At 36.4% G+C, this 22,922-nt stretch overlaps 1 protein-coding gene across 1 annotated transcript in view; it reads right to left on the bottom strand.

Moving 5' to 3' along the window:
- LOC145673940 (otoferlin-like) overlaps positions 1–22,922 on the bottom strand; it is a 479,417-nt gene that overhangs the window by 97,228 nt on the left and 359,267 nt on the right. Inside the window, exons 19-23 of the mRNA XM_081743754.1 lie at positions 17,167–17,301; positions 10,433–10,594; positions 8,439–8,569; positions 6,453–6,621; positions 986–1,172 (exon numbers count right to left, since the gene is read on the bottom strand). Of these exons, the coding sequence (XP_081599880.1) occupies positions 986–1,172; positions 6,453–6,621; positions 8,439–8,569; positions 10,433–10,594; positions 17,167–17,301 (784 nt within the window). The remainder of the gene's footprint in view (positions 1–985; positions 1,173–6,452; positions 6,622–8,438; positions 8,570–10,432; positions 10,595–17,166; positions 17,302–22,922) is intronic.

Below are 22,922 nucleotides of genomic sequence, written 5' to 3'. Positions count from 1 at the left end.
CCGATGTAACTCGGACTATATTTTAAATAAGAATTTTAGGAATGATCCAAAAAAAAAAAAAAAAAAAAAAAAAAAAAAAGAAACGATCAAAAGATTGTGATATTGGCCAAGAATTTTAGGAATGTTTTAAAAAAAAATGCATCAAAACATTGTGATGTTGGCCAATAATTAGTTTTTGGATCAGGGGCCATAAAATTTTTGAGCGGCCCCTAAATCGAGTCTTCGTAATTTATTTAGTTATTTTTTACGGAATAAGCACATGATACTGAGTTAACTGATAGTTTGGGTTTGGCTCCACTATATGTAGTTCTTCAGATATAAGGCCTACAAGAAAATTTCTGATTGAAATATTGAATCCTTTGATCCAAAAATATGGATTTTAAAGTTCCAATATACGGTACAAGATTAAAAATTTTATTGCAACCAGATAATAGAAATCATATTTTAATCTCTAAACTTTAAATAAACTAGACGCATATACAGTTGTTTTTATCTTTACTTTTAATTTTTGACGTTTCAGTGTTCTAGGAATTGACATACACTACACTGTCAGAGTTTATCTTATTATCAATTCAAGTTAAAAAGCTAATTATTATTTATCTCATTTACTATATTATAGTGTTAAAATAATGTGGAATATGACAAAGTGCTGTACTTTTGCTACATTTCAGTTGTTCTCAGCACGTAAAATAAAGTTATTATTATTATTATTATTATTATTATTATTATTATTATTATTATTATTATTATTATTATTATTATTATTATTTACACCGGGTGTTCTAATGAGAGCAAGATTTAAGCTTCAAAGCGACAATTTATTGGTGTAAGTTATAGATATTGCGAATCAGCGTTCAACATTGTCTCATAAATGTCCCACGACTGTTAACACACACTATTTTGATGAAATTTTGGTGTTAAAACAAGAAAGTCCAGTCTTTCCGGAATTAACTTTTAATCAAATAGGGAAGTAAAGTACGCTTACCTTGTAACTGTAGTAGCGACTTCTTCCTTTCTTCTGCTTCTCGATCCTTCTTGGTCATTGGAACGTACATGTAACGATGAATGGAGTTGATCATGTGTGTGCCAACAAGTGTGTAACGTCCAAAGCTACGGCAATCTACACAACGTATCGTCAAAGGCGGACAATACAGCTCTTGCTCTGGTAATTCCTGAAAAAACATTTTTGTAGTTATTTAATAAAGTAGCGAAATCATACAATTTTTATTTATATCAACGTTTAACTAAAATTTGAAATACTTCCTTATTACTAGATTTCGGATACTTAGGCAGTAAAAACATGTAACATAGGGAGACTACTAGGCTCTTATTATTCACGAAATGAGTAATAAAATAGGCACTAAAATCTAAGTCGAAATAATAAAGATAAGTATTGAATGATGGAAAAAACGTGAAATAAAATTAAAATGAATCTTAACATAATCCACAACTGTGCTTCATGTTTCCTTTCGAAAGAACATACAGTATTTTAAAGAAATAATTATAAAATTCGTTTCATAGGTATTTAATAAATAAATTATTTACATTTATTACGACAGTGTAATGTTTGTAAATGCTCTATACAGAGCACACACAAAAAAAAAAAAAAAAAAAAAAAAATATTTGTCACTTTCAAGTTAGATAAATATTTTTTTCAATACATTTTATTAATCCGTCACGAGGTCATGAGAACTCATTATTTGTGATTGCAAAAATCTAAGTTTTACGTCCCACGATTATACTGGCTAGCCTAGGCTAAAGCGACTGTGAAGATGAGAAATGAATGAAATGGTGGAATGAAGAAAGTGGAGGAAACGGGAGAACTCCGAGAAAAAACACGCACAAGGTGTCTGTCCACCACAAAGCTCACTTGGCACGAGCTGAGATCGAACCAAGGACTCTATGTACCAGAGGTGAGCGCTCTACTACTGAGTCATTGCGGCCCCTATTTGTGATTACACACAATAACAAAATATTTTATCAAGTTGTCAACTGATAAATTATGTTTTTGGTCGTACATTATACTGGAAACAGTTCCAGAGATGTCATTGATTCGCAGGTCCTTGTGTGCCTTAGGATGCCCCAAATTCAGTTCAGTTAGGCGGCCTAACCAAATATGTTAGGTACCATCCCGGCATTTCTTGGTTTGAATGAGAGAAATGCAAGAAAACCTCACTCAGTAGGCTGCCTGAAAAAGCTTTTACACTTTTTCGACCGAGTGTCCGTACCGAGAATCGAACCCGGGACCGCTTGCACCAAAGTGAGAGCGTTAGCAGCTACACGATCTATTATATACACTACACACATTATATATATACAGAGAGAGAGAGAGAGAGAGAGAGAGAGAGAGAGAGAGAGAGAGAGAGAGAGAGATAAATAAAACTATCTAGAAGTTTGCATGGAACACAAATGATCAAAATTAGTAAAAATATTACCACATTACATTAACAATACACCTTATTTGCACTTTCGCCAAAGGCTTTATCAGATTGGGTGAGGAAGAACTAAGAAGAGAAATGAAAGTAAAACCAGTTGAGAATGCTCCATGTGAGCATTGTCAGAACGAACTTAAAAAGAATGGAGAGATGGAGCGGAAAGATAACTGTAATTTTTCCTAGATGTTAAAGTAAATCTCTCTACCCACACCTTCTTCTCTTTCTCGCAAATATCATCTCTCTATGACTGCTTAAATATTTAGAAATTCAAACTTTTTGGGCCAATATCTGAGGAACGGTGGCCAGTAGACAGTTAATCAGTGGTCACCGGTTACTATTTGCTACCAAAATGTTCACCATCCTCTTAGGTATTGATCAAAACCAATATGATCTCTGTGTGACTTACGGTTCCCGAGATTCGGCTCCTTAAATTTCCCGAAATCGGAACTATCCATTGGCCAATCAAGGAACAGTAAGTCATAGAGATATGCTATTGGTGTTAATACCTAAGAGTATGGTAAACATTTTGGTACCGATAATAATTGGTGGCCATTGACCAACTGACCATTAGCCAAACCAGTGGCCAGTTGGACAGTGGCCACTGCTTACTATTTGGTGCCAAAATATTTACCATCCTTTTAAATATTGATCAACACCAATACCATCTCTCTATGACTTATGGTTCCCGAGGTATGGCTCCTTAAATCTCTGGAAGTCGGCCATTTTTTGGCCAATATCTCGGGAACGGTAAGGGTGACGCGAAAAATTTAATTACTTAATCTGATAGTTTTTGATGCTGTATCGAATCCATGGTTCAAAATTGAAAAAATCAAATGACAGACAGACACACAGACATAGAGAATTCAGTAACGAACTTTTTAAGTTCGTTGAACAGAAACGTAGCTGTGTAGACCACAGGTGGGCGCCTTACGAGATAATGTTGCAATGTTGAAAGTAAAGTGTATTTCAAGAGGAGGAAGGTAATTCTCAAAATTAGGAATTACATAGTAAGATTACTGAGGAAGAGATACTAAAGAGATAGATAGATCTTAATTGTTCATCTTGTTTGAATAAATAAATGGTATGAAATCAAATCTTTCAGTTTAGCGTCCCCCAATTATGCCCATTAGGCTAAGGGAGAAGGATGACTAATGCAAGTTAATGATAATTGAAGACGTGCTGCAATGAGATTGTGAGGAAACTGGAGTACCCCTGGAAAATTCAGAGACACGATGTAGTCCACGTCAAACTTACTTGGCCTGAGACTGAACCAAGGACTCTGTGCACCACTGAGCCTAGGGGTAAATCCAGCCCCGTATATAATAGTGAGCATTGTTGCTTCCGCTATTTAACGTCTTAAATATTATACATAGTGTAGAAGTGAGTAATCCATCAAAGTCCAAGCCATACTATGGTATGAAGGTGAAATTTGGTCACAAGATTCATTTTGCCACAAAAGCAAGGGGATAATGAAAGACCTAAAGGAAGTTTTAACATTTTCTGCAAAAATAGGGTATTTCACGAATCCTTGAAATTAGGAAGTTTAAACTTGACATATAAAGTCTTCGTTACAAACAAGGGAATATGTGCTTCAGAGTTTCTGAAAATTCCGCTCTTGAATGGAAAACAAAGGAATTATTTATAAAACTCAAATTCGCTTTTATTTATTCAGAAAGTGACGGGTTTGAAAATTTACTTCAGTTGGAGATGTGAAATTCGGTATATATACTTTTAATTTAAAATAAGAGAACACAGGTATCATAGTTTTTGAAGAATTCCGACTTTAAGGAGGGAGGGGAGAAGGAAAGGACCATTTCTACAATATCCAAATTTCGCTTTCTCTATTTAGAAAACGCCCACCATGAATATTCACTTTCACCCCTAATCCCTCATGACTTCACGAAGTATTGTAGAAACAGAGTGAAATAATTATCTCGTACCAGATAGAGGGAAAACATTTCATTTGATGGAAATCGCTAGGCAACGTTACTGGATATGCCTACAGTACTTCAAAATGAGTTTTCCTACATTCTAAGCCCTTCACGCTATTCTAGTGGCTAGCACCGCGTCTTTGATCCACAGGGTCCTGGGTTCGATTTCTGCTGGAAGAGCCTTAAAATTTGAACATTTTATGATGGCTCGCATTACACTTTAAGTTGTAGGCCCATGTCTCATATAGCCTCAAGCTAAAAGGAAACCTAAGCTTCAGTTCAATCATCCTACACTTTGGGCCCAACTAAATCCCTAAGTTGGACCCGGAAAGTGTGGATTCACTTAATACGAATTGGCAAAATCTTGTCTATCCCCTCCCTCGAAATACATTTTCACCAAAGACATTTCTAAATGGTCTTTTCTTAAGACTGAGATTAAATTGTAACACTTTCTAATATCCGAAAATTGAAGATTATTCCAGCTTCATGGAAACTATTTCTCGAAATGCTCGGACCATAAAATTAGTTTTATAAAAGTATTCCCTAAATAACTTTTTCGAGACTCGGAAGTTATTCAAATCGCTTCTTGCACTCGAAAACGGTATATTTACGACAATCTGTTTAAACGGTTTAGCAATATCATTTAGTCCTCCATGAAGCTGATCTTCGTAACTCAATCCTAAATGACTTTTTCTAAAGTCAAGAAACAGTACAGTTGCTTTGTCAAACTTGAAAATTATTTAGTGACTTATCGAATATCAAGAAAGATCTATCAATTGATTCATGATCGTTTTACTGCGATCAAAAAGGTGATTTAGATCTATTGCCATTCTTTGCAGCATCATCTATATTTAAATCATGGATATGAATAACGTATTAGTATCATTTGAAACAAAAAGTCTCAAATATAAAACTTCATAGTGTTATATCTACGTTTAAAGTTAAGGTCGACTCGTCCAAGCCCATATTTTTTTTAGTGAGTTCTATCTCTGTAATAATCCATGAGTAGGTGCTAGTTATTTCCAGGGATTAGGATGGTCGCTTGTTTGTGCTCACCACTTGCTGAGAAGAGTCCATATTTCGACGAGACTGTGTATGTTTTTGGTAAATCACACAAATGTCCGTAAATTTTTCGGAATTCTTTCGTAATCATTCCACTATCCTCCCCCCCATTATCATTATTTTGCAATATCATCCTACACCACTAAATTTATAGCAAAAGGTATTAAACTACAGATTCCATTTAATGTTCTTCGTTTTTTCTGTTTCTAATACGGTATGTCTGTGTCATCCCATGGCTCTCACAGTTCTCTCTGTACGTTATTACCATAATCCTTAATTAAAATATACATACGAGGGAGGAAACTTAAGGTTACAAGGAAGATATTTCTGGAGTTTCGCCTGTTATAGAGGAATGAGTAGTGTGAGGTAATTTTAATACACTGAGTTGGCAACTATGCAGAGCTTCAGCCACTCGCCACCTTAGGCGCTAGTTGTAGGTAAACATAAATGGCGACTCATTTTGGAAAACTGGTCTCGTGAAGAAGTCCGCTCAGTTATTCGATTTCTGTGGGCGAAACATGTAGCCGCGGTTGAAATTCACCGGCAAAGAGTCTCTTCAGGATATCGGAGAATGGTGTACAAAGTTTTCGGTTGGTAGTGGAAACGTCACCGACGAGAAGTGCAGCAGCCGATCTAGCACGACATCAACAGATTTGAACACAACTCGCGTGGAGGAGCTGATTGAAGGGCAACAAGAGGATCACGTTAAGGGATCTGTTCCCGCACTTGAAAAAGCACCAAGGAGGTCGTCGCTTCGCTTCAGACAAGGAGGTGAAACACTTCGTGACAACGTGGCTGAATACGTAAAGGCAGGACTTTTACCAGAAGGGAATCCTCAATCGCACCCCACGCTCCGACAAATGCCTCAACCGATATGAAGACTATGTCGAAAAATAAAATAATGTATGTATGGTGTTTTGGCTGTATTGGTGGTATGAAATAATGTATACACGTTTCACTGCAGGCTTCGTAACCTTACTTTCTGATCACCCCTCGTAACATTATATATATATAAAGAACTTACTAGATCAAGGAACTTCACTGGTGTGCTAAAATTAGGGTTCTTCCTTGCATTTTGTATAACAGATGAGTACAGAATATGACCCGCACATTCAATGTCAACTCTTGGTTTGTCTACCGTCATCAAGTGAACCCGTTTTAAATCACGGAGACCCCAGAACAACACCTCGATCCTGAAAAGATAAAGTACATTACTATTACTGTTTCCTCCAAAGCTTAACTATAGATTAAAATCTTGTTTAACTTCTCTAATTGTTTACATTACCCTTTATTTTTGGTTTGCATACCACGTTACTTGCCATTCTCAAATTTAAATATACAAGGTCCATTCAATAAATAACCGGAAAAGTTGTATTAAAAAAATACAGAACTTCGACAAAATTCGTGCTTCTTTCTTATTTTTTGGTGGTGTCCTAGAGCTATTATCAGATGAACCTGGCACGCCTGCCTCGCGAACGAGATGCTGGGAATCAGTGAAACAAGATGGCGACACACTTTCAGTTTTGCACCAACGTGGATCAGTCAAGTGTCATTAGATTTCTGTTAGCTAAAGGGTTGAGACCAATGGAAATTCACCGCCTGATAGCAGTGCAATATGGTGAAAGTTGTTTTGAGTCGAACACAAGTGTACGAGTGAGCAGATTAAGTTCAAACGGGGTGTAACCAGAGTGTTAAAGATTCGCCACCCCCAGGACGCTCTGTCTGTGCAGTCACGGAGAACAACATTGCGAAAGTTGAGTTGATAGGAGGAAACAGGCACATTACACTTGTATTCGACCCAAATAACTTTCACCATATTGCACTGCCATCCGACGGTGAATTCCGGTTGGTTGAAACCCTTCAGCAAACAGAAATCTAATGACACTCCGCAGCTTCACGTTGGTGCAAACCTGCAAGTGTGCCGTCATCTTATGTCATTGATTCTCAGCACTCCATTCGCGAGGCAGGCATACTAGTCCCATCTGATAATAGCTCTAGGACACCACCACAAAATAACAAAGAAGCGCAAACTTTGTTGAAATTTTGTATTTTTTAAAACACAACTTTTTCGGTTATTTATTGAATGGACCTTGTACTTACAGTCTTCGTCTTAATAATAAACAGCTAAACACATTCATATTGATGAAAGGAGGAAGCAACTGACTTAAACTTACTTTTACACACCAAATCCTCTGTAGATGCGAATTCAATAATACACAAAGCGTGAAAAACTGCATGACTGCACCGGGACTCAAACCTGGAATTTTCGAAGTAGCGTGCCAATTAACCACTACGCTGCTACTTCATTAACATAATGATAAAGCAATCGTTAGTGACGTTCTGGCCACTGAATTTGTCCAAGCACAACAGCTAGGTTGTGGTACAGTCCGCAGCAAAAAAACCTGCAATATGAGCATGTAAGTTTATTATGAAACGACGAAGTCTTTTGCTCCAAAATAAGTGTGCAGGGGAGGACGCCGAGTTTTCTCCTGGCGTGATTCGTGCCAATTAGATGTTATGTTGATTCCATGCGCTGTTAGGCGTAGTTTCACAATAAACTTACATGCCCATGTTGCAGGTTTTTTTTTCTTTTTTCTGTGGACTGTACAAGCCACGTGGTCTGAGCGGAAGAACACTGAAGTGTGCCTGGCTGTTCTGGGAGCAGACTGAGTAGCGTAGTAGTTAACACCACGGCACGGTACGCCAGGTTTGTGTCCCGGTCTATTCATGTACTTTTTCAAACATATAACTTACCACCAAGTGTAATTATATCATAATAGAAATGTCATTCTTTGAAGGGAGGGAAATAGACTTTTGCGCCATCTTTTATATCGAATAAGTTGGGAAATAAATAAAGACAGAACCAAAAGCGAGTCCTAGAACCAGTGCAAAAATCTAGACTATGATGATATAGATATGTAGGAAGAATGAAAGAAAAACTTTTATCTAAGAAGTTAAGACATTTCTGAGAATTTAATGTACAACAAACAGTAGGAAATCATTAAATTACCTGTATTTAGCAAGTGTTGGTCTGATTCCTCGTGGAACTGGTAGAATTGGTCCTATTTCTGAACTTGTAGATATTGCTTCTTTAGGCATGGGAAGGTTTGGAAGGCCTACAGGCTCGCTTCCACCTGATAACTGCGGAAAGAGAGTATGCATTTAGTTTTTCTATGTAGATGCACTGTAAATAATCTACAAACAAAACAACTGAAAAAAAGAACCAGGTAAATCAAGATATTAAAATAGCGCATTTGCTAAATAGTTCATCTTTCTGGTGAACAGGAGAAAAATTGGAAATTATTGACTTGTAGGATAATACACAGCAAAGAAGCTTCTCAATCCTATAGTTACGTACTATTAGCAGAATAACCGTTCTTCTCACAGGGAGAGTAAGTTTCATTTTGGACATAAAGAACTGAATTAGGATCGAAATGGCATCGGAAGCGTCCCTGTTCGTCTCAGCAACCCCGAAAACTATGGATTCGACATAATATCTGTCATTTTCCATCAATTTTATATATATCTTCTCCTCCTCCCCGAAGTTGCAGGGCTGAATTTGGATTTAAACAGCATCGGAAGTGTCACTGTTCATCTCACCGACCCCGAAAACTATGAATTCGACACTAATATCGGTCATTTTCGATCATTTTTTAAATATCTACCCCTCCTCTAAGTTGCACTGTCAGAATGAAATGATGAAAACAATCACAGGCCCAAACCTTATCTATGTGGCGAATTTGATCGAAATCGGTGTCATGGTTCAAGAGTTAAGTTTTACTTTTATGTACCTCCCTCTTCCCTACGTCGTACCATCAAAGTGAACCGATAAAAACCATTCCAGGCTCGAACCTCATCTATATTGAAAATTTGATCGAGATCGGTCGGGTAGCTCAAGAGTTACAAAGTCACAAACATAAAGACTTTCATTTTTATATGTATAGATAAGACACATTACTGCGAAGGGAAAAGGACTCATCTATTCCTTCCCCGTAAACTCATCTAAATACTCCCAAGTATCCAAGAAGATCAGCCAGACGCCAGAGTATGAAGGGCAATAGAAAGAATGGCAGTAATAAAGCTGGTAAGTTATCTTCAACTGATCCAAGTGAATTATTTAAAACAACTGTGAATTCAGAAATTCAAAAACTATAATATATATTATCAGAATGCTCGCAGCTTGCGTGGTAAAGTTAATGACTTCCTTTGTGGTGTATTATCAAATAATTACGACTTGATTACAAATACGGAAATTTTAACTAATTAATCACATTATGGCTGAACTATTTGATAACAAGTATACATTTTTGAGGAAAGATCGTGCCACCCTTACAACTGGCAAATCGAAGAATAGAGAATCCTTATATCTGCTTTTCCAAAGTATAGTATGTGCTTATTAGATAAGGGTGATAACAGTTTCAATTTTTTATTAGTGAAAATAAGCGCAGCTGGGAATACAAGTGTACTTCCAATCTGAATCTAACATTGAGTGTTATGATGAATTCTTTACCCTGTTTGAAATTAAGTGTTCTCTAAGTAGCTCGATTCTTCTGATTACTGACTTCAACTTGTCAGAGATAACTTCCAGTGAGGTGAACTTTAAAAACAATTAATATTTTTTTTTTTTTAAAGAACAACTTATAATTTAGAATTATTAAATAATGTTGTTAATAAAGTAAATCGAATTTTAGATTTAGTTTTGTCAAATATGCCAGAAGTGCGAGTCAGTAAAGAACTATATCCTATAGTTCAAGAAGATATGCTTTTAAAGGTCTATTGAACTTATTTTCCCGTCATTCTTTGGTTAAAAAAGAAAGATTGTTTTAAAACTTTACATAATGCTACTTTGTAGACGGGATATTCTACCCTAAAACATAAAAACTACCTCAAAACATTTACTGACTGAAGCTACAGGGTAAACATTACACATATATAGTAGACCTACCTTTTGTAGGTCTACTACAATTACCCTAAAATATCTTCAGGATGAAACATTTTACTTACCTCAAGCATCTCAAACGTAGCTAGCAATTCCCCTGCATGATCTGGTCCCCTGTTTAGCTCATACCACTCTAACGAAGGTGGGAATTCCGGCTTCGAATAAGGCTCCTCGCTTAGTTTCACGTGGGGTTTCGCTATTGCTCTACCAATAAATTCGGATTTTCCCTGAAAGACAAGAAAAAAAGAAAAGTGATTTGAAGCCGACTAATTTGAAAAGTCTATGCCTACTCATTTTATCAGATTTAAAAATTAATTCGTTCGTACACAATCAGAAATATATATTTTGACTCAGATTTAAAAACACTTTTTCGAAGTTAATGGTAGTTTTAGCAGTGTTGGGTAAGTTACTTGTAAAAATGTAACGCGTTACAAGTTACTTTACTTTCTCTTAAAATGTAACGCGTTACTTGCCCCAAAAAAGTAACTGTTACTTTACTTCGAAAGTAACGCGTTACTTTTAGGTCCGAAATTTTAAATATGTGAAAAAAATTATTATTTCAATTTTCCGTACTACTATTACTACCGCTATTATTATTATTATTATTATTATTATTATTATTATTATTATTATTATTATTATTATTATTGCACTTCTGAATCGCTTTATGTAAATGCAAGGACAGATTTTTACTTGTTATATGAACATTTTCATATAATGTAACATTGATAAAATGCCATACTACGTTACTCGTAGGGATGGGCACGAGCGAGTTTTCTTTGAAATTCGATTCGATTAGGAACATACATCTTTGAGCTTGACCCGAGAACTCGGCTCGAAAAATTTCCTCCAACTCGACTCGAATTGGGGTTGAGTTTTGAGTCGAGTCGAGCCAAACCCGTGTGTAGTTTCGAGTACTTTCTTCAAGTATATTACATAGACAATATAATTATTATCAATGACACTACTACTACTACAACTTATTATTATTATTATTATTATTATTATTATTATTATTATTATTATTATTATTATTATTATTATTATTATAACAACATTGTATATAAACATGAAAGATAGACGGTTTGTATTTGAATACTAAAAAACTAGTTGATTGCAAACCTCGGTACTCGTGAAATCTAGGAGACAAGAACATTGTTTACGAGATTCTGAATTTGGGTTGAGGGTCTAGGTTGAGTATTCGGGCTCGAGCCAAACACTGTTAAAAGTTATAGGGCACTGGCCAAATATCTTCAAAACTGCTCGACCCGGGTTTAGAATTGTCAACGACTCGAGCAGCTCGGCTCACAGCTCATTCACTATCGACCCGAACCGAGAAGTGAGCCGAGCCAACAGCTCACCCAACCGACTCGGCTAGAGCCCTCGGCTCAGTTGAGCCGAACCGAGCAGATGGCTCATCCCAACCAAGCCAGCTCGAGTTGATGGTTCACCTCAAGCGAGCCGGCTCGAGCTATCTTCTCAGTTGAGCGGAGCGGAGCTGAGCTTGTTATAAAAAAGATCTCATGTGCTCTCTATCGAGACGAGACGAGATGCGAGCAGTGTCCCCTTTCGTTAGCAACGCTGAAAGTATTCCATATTACTGCTTAGCTTACATTTCTTATGGCTTTCGCTTTCCAGTGTAATCAGGCCGAGATTTCAAGACGAGTTAAAACGAACGAGCCATTTACCAAACTCGACTGGACTCGAAACTCGACGCGAGAAACTGAATCAGCTTGGAACTCGACTCGAGAATATTACCTTTGAGTTGACTCGAAACTCGACTTGAATTCGAGTAGAGTCGACTTTTATCTTTACTCGTGCTCATCCTTATGCGTTAGAAAAAAATGGTTGATTATTATTCTGCTAAACTAATAATAACAATGTTGTTATGTAAAATTAAAAATACAGAATATAGAGAAACATTACACTACAACTAATAAAATGAGAACACACGAACTGGGGGTGAATCAAAACTTGCCAGTAACTCTAAAATCAATACATGCTTTTTAAAGCTAGTTTCAAACTCTATAATCAACGAGACTCTAGGATAAGCAAACTAATCTGAAAGAACTCCAATATTACATACCATCAGGAAACTATTTTCTAGTAATAAAGTAGGCCTGCTCATCAGAACAGTTTATTTATATTAACCCCTTACTGTATATCGTTAATTATGGCACCCTAGTTGTTGATATTTTCCGCCGGGGCACTTCAGGCACTTTACTTTTAAACATTGTCCACCATCATCCTCAGCTCTTAAGAAAAAAGTATTCTTTCAAATGTTCGAACGGTAAAATATTTTCGTTCTCCGTCTTTATAAAAACAACACCAATCAAAGTAAAATAGACTACCGGTATCATTGCACTCCTAGTTCATTCACTGAATGTATTGATTTGGAGCTGTCAAAATCTACGACAAAATCTTCCAGGTGCTTGCAATCAGTACACGTGATTTTCCTGAGGCTGTCCCTATCTTCCAAAAACAGCAAGTGGCACTACGAACTTATCTGTTTCTCTGTGTGTCGGTGACTGTCGGTCTTTGACATACGTAGTTCATGCTCGATTGTTTTATTCTGAGAAATTCACTTACAGGAAAGAAACATTTGTTTCCGAAAAAAGTAACGCAAACTAGGTACGTTACTTAAAAATTTGTTACTTCCCAAGACTGAGTTTTAGTTTAATATCCTACGTTTATGCCCAATAGGCTATTAAAAAAGGGTTGATTAATCGAAGTGAATAATTATAAAACAATTAGTGGCATGCAAGTAGAATAGTCTCTTGAGACCGTTGGTTGTTGGGCCGATTGCTCAGGGATTCAACCAGGAAAAACTACTGTTTTGTTTTAGCTCCTTGTGTTATAAAATTCAACATTTGCTACCCATTAAAACTATACCATGGTTCATCCTTTTGTGAATTCTTCAACCCCTTCGTCCAATGTATTGTAACCTCTTTCTGTACTCTTAGTCTTTGTGGACTTTTTGACTTGAAATAGTGACTAGTGTAACTCACACTGGTGTAAAGGTGTTTTTGGTCTAGCAGCGTCTTGACCTGGTTGTTAATATAATTGATCTACCTATCTTGGTTCGTAACTGCTTTAGCTATCATGTCGTCACAAGGAATGTACACGTGTATTGGGTTATCACGGCATGCGGTGAAATGTTCCTTAGTCATGATTTCACGTTTGTTGGCAATGTAAGTTTTACATATATGTTAAGAATATAAAGGAATCGAATTACAAGAATTTTAGGAATAATCCAGAAATGGATCAAAAGATTGCGATCTTAGCCAATAATAAATTTTTGGCTCAGGGGCCACAAAATTTTTGAACTGTCCGTAAATCGAGTTTTCGTACTTTCTACGGAACAAGAACATCATACTGCGTTGAGTGATAATTTTGGTTTGGCTACACTATATGTAATTCTCCAGATATAAGGCCTACAAGAAAATTTTTGATTGAAATATATTGGATCTTTTCATCCAAAAATAACAAAACCCAATCGGAGAATTACTTTTTTTTTGTTTGTTTCTTCCAGACCAAGAAATAAGTAACTCAAACCCCATAACCATTAAGACACTAATGCGTTATATGATGTGATGCAAAAGCTCTGATATATTTATCTTTGATCATGACATCACAACGATTCCTTTATTGCAACTATATATGTAGCTAATATAATTTCTGCTAAAAGGGGCCTGATGTTAAATCGTACGAACCTACAAAATTTAAACTCACCACAATGTCCTAAGACATTCTCGGACCGAAAAAGAAAAGGATAAAGCGAACAATGGAACTATAAAAAATAGAGACAAGGTAGAAGCGACTGCTGAATAGCACAGTCAGAGTGAGGTAGAAAATGAAATGAATGAAATATTGTAAAAAATATTATACTTAAGAGGCATTTGCTGAGCATATTAATACAAGTGGTTATCAAATCTTATTCCTAAAAAGTAATATTAATTTGAAAATGAAATGAAATCTTTGAGTTTTACGTCCCACGTTTATGCCGGTGATAATGAGTAATGAATGAAATGGTGGAATGAAGAAAAGTGGGAGGAAACGGGAGAACCCCGAGAAAACCTACGCACTCGGTGTTTGTCCACCCCAAAGTTCACTTGGCGGGGGCTGGAATCGAACCCGGGACCCCAAACACCAGAGGTGAACGCTCTACACTGAATAATATTAGTTCGATTGATTAGAATGTCCAAAGGAAAGAAAGCTACAACAGATAGCTCGAATTTGAAAAATGTTTAGTTTCACGCTCCTTCTCAGCCCTGCAACTATACTGTACCTGAATCTACAGCTTAATTTGGGATCAGAAACATATGAAGTTTCGCCGGAAATCGTATCTAGTCTGCTTTTATGAACTATATTTCCTCTAGGACTTCCGAACGAATTAAACGATTTCAATAAGGTTTATTATTGAAGAGGGAGTAACCTAACAGAAGATAAGGAACTGCATTACTAATTGGTAAAGACATTCATGCGTTATTAAATAAAAATGAATGAACGAAAGAAAGAAATAAAAAAGAAAGAAAGAATGAAAGAAATAAAGAAATATATAAAGAAAGAATGAATGAAATAAAGAAAGAAAGAATGAAAGAAAGAATGAATGAATGAATGAATGAAAGAAAGAAAAAAGAAAGAAAGAAAAAAGGAAAGAAAGAAAAAGAAAAAAAAACAAGAAAAAAGAAAAACAAAAGCAAAAAGAAAAAAAAAGGAGTTTATTGTAGAAGGTGACTGTCAAACCATAAGTCCTTCTCCACTATTCCGAAGGCTTTACTACACATTCATGAGTTGTATGAAAAAAAAGTACAATCGAGTCCCGAAGATTCAGCCTAATGTGGACTGAAGGGTGGCTGAGTTTGTGAAAATACCGGGTTATCGGGAATGGGGTTAAAACAGAATAAGTACGAGTGTTTCCTCAGAAAATGCAGTACTGTATTTGTATTATTGGTTGCTTGAGAATATAACGGAGAATAAACTGCCCAATTACACTTAAACAAAGAAAAAGTACGTATTTTATGAAGGCATAGAGCCTTTATTTATACATGGAAATGAAAATTAATGAATACACACTATACAGTAATATACCTGATAAAACAGACCTCAGAAAAATACCTGAACGGATCTGCGCGCGGGTTTTTTCTCACCCTGCCTGGGTGTGGCAGAGTTATCCGGGCTGCTGGGTTATCGTATGCAGAGTTTCAGGAACTCTACTGTAATAAGAACTCTTGCCCCTTACAACCCATGAACTCTGGTCAGACAATCAGCTCGCGTTCGTTGAGTTAACGTATGGTCAGCGTACCAATCATTATTTGTGTGGAATAAAGTCTTCGGAATGTTGAAGAAGGAGCGCTTATGATTTGTCAGTCACCTTCTATAATGAACTAATTTTTCTTTCGTTTTATTTCTTTTTCATTTTTATTTTTTTCTTTGTTTTTTCTTAATTTCATTTTGTTTAATAACGCATAAATGTCTTCACCAATTATGAATACAGTTCCTTATCTTCTGTTAGGTTACTCCCTTTTCAATAATAAACCTTATTGAAATCTTATGTCCTAGACCAGTGATCGACAAACCGTCGATTGGGAGCTACTATTTGCTCGTGGAGACATTTTTGGTAGATCGTGTTAACGCTCCGGTTGGCTGATATTGATTCCTAGACTGAACTGAAGCTAGAGCTCTTCCGTGGCTAAGCGGTTAGCGTACGCGCCTTTGGCGTGGGAGACCCGGGTTCGATTCCCGGCGGGAGCTCAAGTGGTTCGGATTCCACGTTAATCAGTAGGTCCACGTCTCATATAGCCTCGCTGCTGAACGGGACGTTAAACTCAAACTCAACTCATGAGCTGAAGCTAACGACAGGAGGCGCTGACAACAGCAGCTTGTTTCTTTTGCGCAATTGCCATTGTCAGCCTCATTTCATAGTTGATTGCATACGCGTGGGGTTGTGCACGTTATGTTTATAGTGTATATACTAGACATTTGCTAACATGGCTAGTTTGATCTCATATTTACTAGAAATGTAAGTTTATAGGTAACAAACAAATGTAAGAGTTTTTTTTTTTTTTTTTTAAGTTGGTAGTTCATTTGGTTAGTATCTCAGAGTAGGATTTGATAACGGTACGGTAGATTCGAAGCTTCATAAGTATGGCGACCACTGGTTTTGAGGAATTACAGTTTATAAAAGAAGACTACGTACAATACGATTTCCGGTGGAACTTCATATGTTTCTGATCCCAAATTAAGCTGTAGATTCACGCACAGTATAGCTTTCTAGGTGTCTTCACGGAACTGGATTAACACAAAACATTCCGCTATTACTGGGAATCAAAACGAGAGTACATGTTCTGTATGTGTGTTTGTAGTCACTAACTATGGAAGAACATCCCAAGTAGCAAGAAAGCTTTCGGCCAGTTGGTGTGTGCTTGGCTTTTGGTGTTTTACGCTTGCCCTTTCATACAATATGCCTTTCATGCTTTAGATCCTTCGCAGAGAGTCATAGCATCCCTGGCCGTTTATTGGCTATTGACTTGACTCGTAAATCGCTTGTGTCAAGCTTGAATGGAACGCTGAATACAAGATTGCTCCCATGTGAGTTCTTTACTGGAATCCAGCTTGCCGCATGCTTGCACGCTTTCCAATCAAGCCGGATGTAAGCTTGCCGACTTCCAATGCAAGCTTACAGCAAGCGGTTTGCAAGCTGTCTCTGCTACTAGGCATATTTGAACACAAGTTAAAATAATAGTAGTAGTAGATTTTGCATACTCTATATTTCTAATTATTCGACGTAATTACTTACCACTTTATCTTGATCAAAAATTTCAATTATAATTGACGGAGGATCGCTCTTGATATCTTCTCTTGTCCCATAGACAAGAATGTCATCAAACAATAGCATTTCGTCCCAAGTAGGACTCAACGTCTCGTCGATTACCTACAAAAAGGAAGAAAAAAAAAAAAAAAACAAGAATAATGATTTTCAATCAACAGGAAACTAATTTCTTTACACAAGCAAAGTAATTAGCAATAATTCCATATATTTCAAGAGCTAAATAACACATCATGTTACATAAGTAAGTCACAATTTGTGAATTCCAAAAACAAAGTATGGTGATGGTGTAGTTTTGGCGCACCACATTTTGGAAGATTTACAGGTAAAATTGAATACTTTGCATGAAGAAAGACATATTTATGAAGAACAAATTTCTGCAGGCGATTGAATACAAAATAATACAGCTATATTTTAGGTTTACAAGTATAGAGTTACTAGTGTAAAATAATTACAAGAGCTTTATTACGAATAAAATAAGTTAGTACATATGAAAGATGACTCTATTAAATGCTATTTTCCACAGGCAGTGTATTTCTGTACAGTGTACAGAAGCTGTATTTTATGTTTACAAGTGGAGCGTTGCTAGTATGATTCCATGCAAATTCTATTGAAACTCATATCATTGCCAAAACCCACTTCTTTCAAATACCATATGCGTATACCCACCATCGCTGACGCGTCTGCTCCCTTCGAACGCACCCTCGCGTGGGCGCACATGCTTCGCCCTCCTCTGACTCGGTCAGATAGCATTCGTGCGTTTTAGTGGCCACTAGCACAGGTTGGTTTCTGTTTTTTGCACTGTAGTTTTTATGTCATACATTCGAAGGCCGTATTTACACGCAAATCGTAAAAGAAATATAAACTTTCAACAATTATATCTGGTGGCTCCCTTGAATTGTATCTATGTCAAGTGAAATATTTTCGCCTACTGTAAATCTTTTAGGGGAAAATATAAAGAAAATTAGTGAAAGAATTATATATTTTTCTACAATTATTTCAAGTGGTGCGTAAACCTGCAAGAAAACTATTAGGTTATACTTATAATGTGAAAATGAAAGTAATATATATTGATTGTATAATAAGCTCACTTGAAGCTAGCAAAGCTGCATCCAGAAGTTGTTTATTTGTGGTCAAACATCCCCGCCTCCAAAATTCAGGTTTACACAGTATTTTTCATACGAACCCTCCCTAGACCCCGTTCTTAGTAATTCTAGTACTTACGGCCTTCACTTATAGTAAAAAAAAAAAAAAAAAAAAAAAAAAAAAAAAAAAAAAAAAAAAAAAAAAAAACTTGATATTTAATATAACTAAATTTATGGCTTAAAAACATGAACATTCATTTGCACAGATTCTAGTTTGTGTCAAGCAAATCCACTTCATCTACCATTTATCCTGGTAATAGATAAAACACATTGATGCAAGTTCAGTAAGAGATTAATGTCCTAACCTAAAATACTATTTTGAGGTCTACAGTTTACATTTTAACAAACTCATCATCGCAAATATTTTGCCATCAAGAGCACCTATTACTACTAACGACAAGTAAAATTCTTTGCCCAATGCATCATATCTACCATATTTCCAGTTCATATTTAACTTACATTTTATGCTAAAGATACAAACATTATATCAATTAAAGAGAAACTTCAAAGAAAAATTAATGTACTAGGTCTTTCTCTAAATTTTGACTATTATATACCACTAGAGTACCTAGATCCAAAATATCTAACACAATTTCCTTAATCTAAAATTGTGGGCCTATCTTAATCCACTCAATTAAATTGTGAAATAAAATCTTTGAGTTTAACGTCCCACGATTATTACTATTAGGCTAAGGAAGAGTATGATTAAAACAAGTGAATGATGTTGGAAGAACTGGTGGAATGAGAAAGTGGGAGAAAACGTGGCAACCAAAGGTAAGCGCTCTACCACTGAGCCACCGTGGTCCCCCTCAATTAAATTATGTTAAACTCTAAAATTGCTAAGGTTAACTCTTAATCTCTTTGAGAAGAAGGAGGAATTGTTCTTTTTCAGACTGTTCAAATTCTCTAATGGCACAATGATTACTTATTAAGCTGCCTGCTTAATACCCTACGTGTGCAGTCTTGAAATAAGAGAGATGAACACAAAAAAAGATGTTTATCTAAATGAACCCCTAACGATAGATTAGTTACGAAAGATAAGTCAAAACTTCAACAGGAGGCTTTATAAGACTTCCGTTACTGAGAACGGGCTTTAGGAAAGGTAACCAATGCGTCTTCGCTTTACCTTTAGAGAGAAAAGAACAACTGAGCAATTGGAAAACTGATTCTATAAAAAAAGAAAATCGGCAACTTGAAAAAAAAAAAAAAAAACAGTAATATTTAGTTTTTCTAAGTTTTGGTAGGTAGGTCACATACGAGGTGTGTTCAAAAAGTATCGAGCCTTTGGTTGTCAAAAAACATTTATTGATTTCGAAATCCGAAGCACTAATCCCCTTCAAAGTACTCTTGGTAATGCATACACTTCTATCAGCGCTCCAGGCATTCTTGCAAACACTTCTGGAACGCAGTTTTTGGAATGGTGAGCAACCGTGTCGTCGCACTCCGCATGATGTCTTCTCTTGACCCAAATCGGGTCCCTCTTAGTGGAATTTTCAGCTTGGGATATAACCAAAAGCCACACGGAGCCATGTTGGGTGAATATGGAGCCTGACGACACACAGGAATGTTGTGTTTGGAGATGAAAGCCTAAATCAAATTTCGCGGACACTTTCCTGATGCCTAAATTGTCGTTCAAAATTGAATGTACCAATCCGATTGAATGGTTTTTGCTTGGGTATCGCCAAGCTTTTGGCAAAATTTGATGTAATATGGCTGCTTAAGTGTTTCTGTCATTTTAAAAGAACTGAAATCCAACGACTGCTCACTACACGTCTTCACTCGCTGGTCGACGGCCAATTACTGACGCTTTCTGCGGGCGGGTCCCCTGCGCGTGGGTGTCCCCTCTACATCTACACTGAAGAAAGGCTCCCGCGCTTCATTGGTTTACGCGGGGAAAAAATTAAAGTTCAATACTTTTTGAATACACGTCGTATAATTTGCCAAGTATCAAAATAAACAATAAAAGTATTGAATATGTCCAATCAACAACATTTCTAGGTGCAACTACTGAGAACAAAATCAAACGGAATAAACATATAGAAGTCCTCTGTAATAATCTAGCTTCAGTACACAACCAGGTATTTTAGTATCAGTATTAGATAATTAATTTATACTATCGCCCATAATATTCCTTATTTCATTCAAATATCATATATGCCATGGTGTTCTCAGGAGCCTCGTCTGAAGTGAATATTTTTTTTTTCCTGTGCGAAAAATGGTGATATAAAATATCACACACCACTGTCATTGAAAAAGCTGTCGTGGACTGGTCAAAAAGTCAAGTATCTTTTAGATCAATACTCATTATCTTATCTCTTAGAGGGCTGGTTATTCTTCCTGTGATAACCAGCGGTCATCTATCACTATCGTTTCTATTCTTCCTACACTTAGTTCACGTTTCCGACTGATTCCTTGGAGCTCCCTCTTAACTATGTGGTTAGCGTACACGTCTTTGGCGTGGAAGAACCGGGTTCGATTCGAGGCGGGAGCTTATGTGGTTCGGATTCCATATTAAGCTATAGGTCCATGTCTCATATAGACTCATTGCTAACATGGACGCTAAAGTCGAGAAATGTTAAGAGCTCCTTCGTGGCAAAGCGGTTAGGGTACGCGCCTTTGTTGTGGGAGGCCCGGGTTCCATTCCCGGCGGGAGCTCATGTGGTTCGGATTCCATATTAATCAGTAGGTCCACGTCTCATATAGCCTCGCTGCTGAACGGGACGTAAAACTCATAATCAACTCAACTCAACTCGAGAAATGTTAACGAAATACTTTCTACAATTAGCGAACACTTAAACGAATTTGAAGTAAATTCTGATAGATACGACTATACTAGAAAGATTAAAGTTAAAGCTCAAGTCAGATAGATCCTCTAACTTCTCGAAATCTATTATAATTAAAAGGAATCAAAATCAATAATCATCTTCTAGCTGAGGTAAAAGAGACAGCTGAAAGTAAGGCACATAAAGAAAGTGATTCGAAATATTATCTTACCAGGATCATTTTATACTATTGATAAATTCATGCAGAGTTGAAAAACTTACATAAATCAACTTTGTTGTATGTAATTTAACTGATACACGGGAACGAACTTGTGCATTTCATTGATATTTCTTATTTCATTATAAATGTGAGTTTACTTGATGATTTTGTCGTATCTTGTACGTAAATCTTTTAGATTTATACACTCACATGTTCTATATATTATATAATTATGTGGGGGAGACCGGGGACAATTGTAACTCGGGTAGAAGTGAGTTTCGGAATATTCTTTGTACATGTCATTGGAGTCACTCATGCAAGGTGTATGTGGGAGGAAAAATGAACATCGTTAATAAAGTGTGGAACACTGCACAAAGAGAAACGTCATTTTGACAGAGCTAAGTAAATTTTTAACTGACTTGTTTTTATTTTCTCTTGATCGATATGCGTTTGCTGTAAACAAATACCCTTTGCGTGCGTAATCTATCTTTTGTCCTTGACAACGTGGATATTGTGTTTGATGCTTTGGCTCAATGCAATTATGAGAAATCATTTTATTCATCACTGACCGTTGGACGGGTATAAATATAACATGGCGACCGGGGACGATTGCAACATGTTCGAACCGTCCCATACAAAGTTGTACTGAACCATTATGAGAATAAACTAGATATGACCGAAGATAATACCACTGATGTAATTAATAAAACAATGTACGTATTAAGTATGCTTTTCCAGGGCCACAAGAACGTAGGGAGGGACCCGACCGCCAAAAAAATCCTTGGCGACCTTATTGTATAATATATCATTATGGTTACTATAGGGAAAGAAAATACTTTCACCCCATATTTCATTATGCGGCCTCCTCTAACGTCTTTATACACCTTTACAAACGTTTGTGGCTGGCTGTGGATCATTGCTTTTCGATGTTGTATCAGAATAGGTTAATGTTTCTACATATTCCTTCCTTGTAATGTCTTTAAATACCCTATAAGATTTTAAAGACTCATTTGTCAAATAGGCTCCCTTTCTGAGTTATCAGAAATAATAATAATGTAACTTTTCACTTGTTTTACATAATTTCTCTCGCACAGTACTGCATTCTCTGTTCGCGTCGTTGTGTGAGGGATGTGTATAAAGGCTACAAATGCAGTGTAGGTGTCTATTAGTACAATATCTTTAGGACTTGAAACAGTGGCATAACAATAGGGTTGAGAGGCTGATTTATTGCCTAGGGGCGCAGTGCGCTTAGGCATATTAGAGGGCTATGGGGGTGCCATTACGGATTTTGCCTACGGACGCCAAACGCCATTGTTACGTCACTGACTTGAATTTTTATGTTACGTCATATTTTAATCTTGGTTTGCTTGTACATGTTTAATTTACGCCGAAGAAAAGTTATTTAGAGCTAATGTGGCACGGTACCGGTAAAAAGTAACTTATCTTGTTGACGCTTGGAAATTTTATATTTTTAAATAGGTATAATTTTAAATTTGAGGATGTAGTCTATATTCTTAGTTTGTTGTCCCCATCCGTTGTTAAATGTATCAGTGTTATTATTATTAGTATCAGCATTATTTAACATATATATTGTTTTGC

Source organism: Thermobia domestica, chromosome 17 (genome assembly GCF_964235325.1).
Source record: "Thermobia domestica chromosome 17, izTheDome1.hap1.1, whole genome shotgun sequence".
NCBI classification, from domain to species: Eukaryota; Metazoa; Arthropoda; class Insecta; order Zygentoma; family Lepismatidae; genus Thermobia; species Thermobia domestica.
Note: the sequence above shows the minus strand (reverse complement) of the source record. Positions and strands in the feature narration are given on the sequence as shown.